The 6951-nt window shown below is 30.9% G+C and overlaps 1 protein-coding gene across 1 annotated transcript in view; it reads left to right on the top strand.

Annotated features, from left to right (window-relative positions):
• Ralgapa1 (Ral GTPase activating protein catalytic subunit alpha 1) overlaps positions 1–6951 on the top strand; it is a 234592-nt gene that overhangs the window by 153423 nt on the left and 74218 nt on the right. The window contains exon 34 of the mRNA XM_048798440.1: positions 1111–1182. Within this exon, the coding sequence (XP_048654397.1) occupies positions 1111–1182 (72 nt within the window). The remainder of the gene's footprint in view (positions 1–1110; positions 1183–6951) is intronic.

Genomic DNA, 6951 nt, shown 5'->3' on the forward strand with positions numbered 1-6951 from the left:
TTTTTTTTTTTTTTTTTTTTTTTTTTTTTTTTTTTTTTTTTGGTGCTGGGGATTGAATCCAAAGCTTGTACATGCTAAAAGCACTCTCATATGAGCTATATCTCCTACCTCTAGTTTTAAATTTTTATGCTATAAAAATCTGTAGGAGGGGTGGAGTTGTGGCTTAGCTGTAGAGCACTTGCCTAGCATGTGTGAGGCACTGAGTTCAATCCTCAGCACCACATATAAATAAATAAATAAATGTCTATTGATAACTAAAAAAATATTTTAAAAAATTGTAGGAAACTGGAAAGCAGCAGCATTATTTAATGTGTCATTTCTTTTCCACTTATTGCAAGAGGAAGAAGCTTAGATATCACTGGACATTGAATAAATCTTAAAGTAATCCAAATGTATATAAAACATTGAAATGGAGTGTTTACAATCTTACTTGATTTAAATTTCTCCATTTATTAGAAAGCAGTATTCTCTGCCTAGGCCACATTTTTATCAGAAACACAATTTGTCTTATATGTCCACATACGGATAATTATCATTTAGTTATTGTATAAATGCATTCTATTCTCTTGCTGTGGAATAACCTATATCTTGTCTCCTGAGAAAAGTTTAAGATGGGAATCTGTATTTATCACAGCAAGCATTGATTTTTGTGTACATATTTAATATCTGTAGAACAGATGTGGCAAAAAAATTATAGGTTTTCATAGTGTACAAGAATATACATATATTTTACATGTATTTGTACTATATATCACATATATATTAATATATATATACATATGTGTGTATATATATATATAAAATAAGGAAGAAAGCAAATTCCTACAAGTACTTTTATTCATTTTTCTGGATATGAGTTTGGGAAGCATCTGCAAGGAAGGATTGAAGTGGTCAATAGATACGATCCACTAACAGAAATGTATGAAGACCTGGTAGAAATAATGACATATATTCTTTACATTTTTTTTAGGGTCTGTTCTCCTTTGTGTTAGAAGTATGAAAAGGCAAGAAAAGTGTAAAAGTTGCATGAGTAGAGTGGAAAGTATTTCCGGGACTGTCATGTCATTCACTGCAAAGGTGATGAAAATGTTTATAAATCTCTCTATTTAGGAGGAGCTTTCATCTCCTGAAGAAAAATGAAAAGCTACTTAGAGAACTTAGGAACTTGGATTCAAGACAGTGGTAAGTTGTTGAAAAATCTTCACATTTATAATTAGCCACTCTCATTCTCTATTTAGAATAATACTTTGAATAATATTGTAAACAGGGAGTTTATACTTTATTGTTGAGTTATAACTTTCTGAGTTATATGTATTGTACTTTCTGAGAAAGTATTTCATTATTCCTTAGAAATATATATTAATTTTAAGGAAAATTTAGAATTGCATTAAAATTTTGGGTATCTTATAATTGGTTATACTGTATTTGCATTTCAAAATCATCTTTTAAATCATAGAAATCTAATTGATCCTGGAAAGTGCCCTTAGATTTTTTTCTCATGCTTTGATAAAATTAGTCATATCTCTCATTAATTAAATCTAGTGATTCTGATAGGTTGAAAATCTAGCTTGAAACTAGCCACCCACTGTGACATCACAATTGGACAGGAACACAAAGAAAATAAGATGAGTTGGGCCTTTCCCATATGAATCAGCTCTACATGTTCCTCTCTCCTTTAAAATTTCTATATTGAACCATCTTCCTCACATTTATTTCAGAAAAATCATCTTGTTTTCTTCTACATATATTTCTCTGCTTTGTATCTTCTGTCTGTTGTAAGATCTTCTTTAAAAGGTAATCTTAGCCAGGTGTGTGGTACACACCTATAATCCTACCTACTCCGGAGGCTGACGCAGGAGGATCACAAGTTTAAAACCAGCCTGGGCAATTAAGCAAGGCTCTATCTCAAAATAAAGAGTAAAAAGGTATAGGGACATCGCTCAGTGGTAGAGTGCTTCTGGATTCAATCCCCAGTACTGCAAAAATAAAAATTAAAGAAGTAACCTCCTTTTTCACTTGTATTTCTTCTTAACTCCTCTTACCATAAACATGTTTCTTATCTGTCTTTAAACAAATCAAAAATGAAAACTTTCCTCCATCATTATCTTTTCAAACTCTGTCTTATTCTTCTCATGCTCTTTTACTACCAAATTTATGGAAATACGCAATCAGTATAATCATATTCTCATAGTTTCTAACCAGCTTTTGTTGTGAAGTTTTTAGCTTTTCTCAAAATGACCTATTTAAAATAATTTTAATTGTTTTTTAGTTATTACAGAAAATATAAAACAAAAAATATCCATATATTTGTAATACTATTGTTAACAAAAAAAAAATTTCACTCTTTTTTCAAACAACTTTTTCTTTTACTTTTTTTTTAACCAAACTGGAATCATAGGGTTATATATTAATTTCTTTTTTAAAAATATTTAATTTTTAGTTGTAGTTGGACACAATAGCTTTATTTTATTTATTTTAATGTGGTGCTGAGGATCAAACCCAGGGCCTCGAATGTTGCTAGGTGAATGCTTTTACACTGAGCCACAACCCCAGCCCTTAATTCCTTTTTTTAACTTTATTATATTGTGAGCATTTTCCTCCTTTAGATATTCTTTAGCAATAATCTCTTATGACATCAAGTTCTGTGATTTCTGGAAATTTACAGTCTCTTGCTCCAAGATAGATGCATAGAAATACAATTATTAAGTCATAGCACAACAGCTTACTTCCAGCCATATATGTTACAAAATTACTTCCCATTAAGTAATAATTTGTAACTCTACTGTCACTTAAAAACACCTTAGAACTTCAACCTAGCCAGCACAAGATATTAGTTATGTTTTTTCAATCTATAGCTTGAGTGGCAGATGATAGTGTTTTGTAATTTTTATTTGTTTATTACTAGTGAATTTTTTTATATATTTAGGTGAAATTGAACCTGTTTTTAAATTCTCTCTTAGCATCCCTTTTCTGTTTCTATTTAAGAATATTTCTTAATGGCAATACTCTGCATGTATATGTGTATGTGTTTTAAGGATTAAGTTTTGTACTGATAGTGGAAGTTTTACAGTTTACAGTTTTCAACTTGAGATAAACATAAAGGTTTTTCCTTTTTATGTAGTCATATCTCAATATTTTTCTTTAGATTTTCTCAAATGTTTGTTGTGCTTATAGAATTCTGTTTTGAAATCAGTCAAACTGTCTGTTAGATTTCCTTGTAGATCTTCAATTGGTTGTGGTGGTAATTATTTTACATTAATAATTCTTTATTTCTTCTGGATTACATTTTGAATTATTGAATGGGAACTGAAACTAGCTTGAATGTTGTCTATTGCTATAATTTGTTGAATGATCCATGCCTTTGCCATTAATTTGATATTTCTTTTATTAAATATTAAGCTGTCAGCTTCAAAGCTCTTCATTTCTATTGATTTTTCTGTTGTTTTGTACAAGTGTTACACTGTGATTTATTATAGCTTGGTAATGTATCTTAATATCTGATAGGTATAGTCATCTTTCTCACCTGCCCCCCCTTTATTCACAGTATTATTATTCTCTTCAATATTCTAGCCTTTTTAGTCATCTAAAGACATTAAAATTATGCTGTTACTTTTCAAGAAAATAAATCTTAGTATATGATTGGATTTTCAATAAACATCTCATATGGAAAAACATCACTATCATAATTATAATCTTTTCTGTTCATAATCATGCTATGTCTCTTTATTTATTCGAAGGCCCAGATATTACTTTTGGTATTTCTTAGGTGTTTTTATTATTCCTTTCCTATTCTTTTTTTTAAACATATATATATTTTTTAGTTGTAGTTGGACACAATGCCTTTATTTTATTTATCTTTATGTGGTGCTGAGGATCAAACCCAGCACCTCACACGTGCTCTCTACTGCTGAACCACAACCCCAGCCCCTCTGTTGCTATTAATAGAACATCTCCCCCATTTTATCTTCTGAGTTTTCTTGTTTTTAATATTCATTCATCTTTTATCTGAAATTTTTAGTGAATTCTCTTATTTATTTTAAACAATTTATAGTTTTCTCTCTTTAAATTTTGTTTAGGTATACAATCAATTTCTACAGATAATCTCTTTTCTAATAGTTAGGGCTGTTTCTGCTTATATCTTATTCCACTGCCCAGAACTTTCAGGATAGTGTTGAATGATATAGTAAACAGTGAGCATGCTTGTCTTTCCTGATGTAATGGGAAAAACAAAAAAAAACTCTTTTTTTTCTGATTTGAAAAAGATAATTTTTATCATGCTGAGAAAGTAGTATGGGGTTCTTATAAGGAAAAGGTATTAAATATTATTGAAATACTTTTCAGGCCCTATGCAGGTATTCATATCATTTTGATTTCTTAACTAATTGACATTAAGTTTTAATATCAGTAGATTGCTAATAATAAAAATATTTATCATTTTTTGAGTAAACCCTGCCTAGTCTCTTGACTTCCTATTCCTAAAAGTTTTTTGTTGTTGTTGTTTTTGTTTTTGTTTTTGAGTAAGGTTTTATAGTTATTATATTATATTATAGTTATTACTTTCACAGGTTTTATAGTTATTTTTTTTATCCTGTTCTTTGTATGATTTTTTAGAATTAAGGTTATATCCAGCTTTATAAAGTAAGCTTAAATGTTGCTTAATAGATGGTAATTCATAATAGAAGGAGGCATAGGATGAGTGGAGGAACTTTGGATTGGCCAGAGGGAAGGGAAGGAAGGGGAATGGGCATGGGGATGGCAAAGATGGTAGAATGAGACAGACATTATTACCCTAGGTGCATGTATGGGTTGCATGAATGATGTGACCCTACTACGTGTACAACCAGAAAAGTGAAAAATTGTGTTCCATTTGTGTACAATGAATTGAAGAGCATTCTGCTGTCGTGTATAATGATTAGAAAAATAAATTTTAAAAAATTTTTTTAAAGTTCAGAAGAATTGGGCTGGGCTTATGGCTTAGTGGTAGAGCGCTTGCCTAGCATGTGTGAGACACTGGGTTTGATTCTCAGTACCACATATAAATAAATATATTTACAAATGAAAAAAAAATTAAAGTTCACAAGAATTAAAATTGCTAATTTTTCTTTCAGTTTGTTTCATCCTTATTTGTCTTTTAACTCTTTTGGTGGTGCTGGGGATTGAACCTAGAGCCTTGTGAATGTTAGACAAGCACTCTACCAACTGAATTATATCCCCAACCCCTGTCTTTTAACTCTTGGATCAACTTTCTTGTTTGTTTGTTTTCCAAAATATGTATTATTGAGATTTTTCCTAATAGATATTTATACTTGACATCATAATTTTTATTATATTCCTGTTTTCATTGTAGTTTTGTGGGATTTTTTGTTTGTTTGTTTTTCTTGATGTAGATAATCATCTTTCCTAAACTCCTTCTACTTACTTTCCCAAACTATCTACTTCCATGTGCCACAGAACCCTGTAGCACTTACCTATAACAGCACACATCACACTGAATATTAGTATTACTGTTATTAGTTATTCTTTTTACTTTTTTCCAAAAAAGAGCTATGTACAAAAACTCTATGTAGTTTATGGATTCCCAATTCTGATTCCTCTTTCAAAATAATTTATCTTTGTTACTAGATGATCAAGTCCTTGGGGAAGGAATCATCTCTTCTTGCCATCTTGCTCAGCTCAGGTCTAGCTTTTACAAACTCTACGGTTCTGCTGAAATTATCTTTCTATAAGTTTGTATCCTTATCATCAGGTCTAAAATTCTTTCAGTCTACACCATCTCTTTAACTTACCTAATTAATTAAACTTAATTTAACTTAAGCATGTTTTAAAATTAGAGTAGTTTTAGGTTTACACAAATACCATTTAGAAAGTACAAAGTTTCCACTTACCTCTTCTCCCCCTGCTCAGTTTTGCCTATTATTTGTATCTTGTCTTAGTGGGGTACATTTGTTAAAATTTATGAACCAATATTGAAATATAATTATTAACCAATATATTATCAGTGAATTCACAAAGCTGCACAACTATCATTATATTCTAATTTTAGAATATTTCAGTCCCTCTGAAAAGAAACCTGGTGTCCATTACCAAATTACTTTCCATTTCCTCCTTAACTCCATTCCTTATCCCTTGGCCTTAAACAATAATAATCTATTTCCTGTCTTTATGGATTTGCTTATTCTGGATATTTCATATAAAATGGAATCAAAGAAAACATGGTCTTTTGTGGAAGCTGCTTTCACTTACCATGATGATTTAAAAGCTTATCCACATTATAGCACATCTAAGTACTTCATTTCTTTGTATTATCAAATAATATTCCATTTTGTGGATAATCCTACATTTTGTTTTTTCATTCATTGATTGATGGACATTTAGTTCATTTGACTTTTTTTTTAAATTTTATTGTTGGTTGTTCAAAACATTACATAGTTCTTGACATATCATATTTCACACTTTGATTCAAGTGGGTTATGAACTCCCATTTTTACCCCGTATACAGATTGCAGAATCACATCGGTTACAAATCCACTGATTTACATATTCCCATACTAGTGTCTGTTGTATTCTGCTGCCTTTCCTATCCTCTACTATCCCCCCTTCCCTCCCCTCCCCTCTTCTCTCTCTACCCCATCTACTGTAATTCATTTCTCCCCCTTGGTTTTTTTTTTCCCTTTCCCCTCACTTCTTCTTGTATGTAATTTTGTATAACCCTGAGGGTCTCCTTCCATTTCCATGCAATTTCCCTTCTCTCTCCCTTTCCCTCCCACCTCTCATCCCTATTTAATGTTAATCTTCTTCTCATGCTCTTCCTCCCTACTCTGTTCTTAGTTACTCTCCTTATATCAAAGAAGACATTTGGCATTTGTTTTTTAGGGATTGGCTAGCTTCACTTAGCATAATCTGCTCTAATGCCATCCATTTCCCTGCAAATTTTATGATTTTGTCATTTTT

Source organism: Marmota marmota, unplaced genomic scaffold (genome assembly GCF_001458135.2).
Source record: "Marmota marmota marmota unplaced genomic scaffold, marMar, whole genome shotgun sequence".
Classification (NCBI taxonomy): Eukaryota; Metazoa; Chordata; class Mammalia; order Rodentia; family Sciuridae; genus Marmota; species Marmota marmota.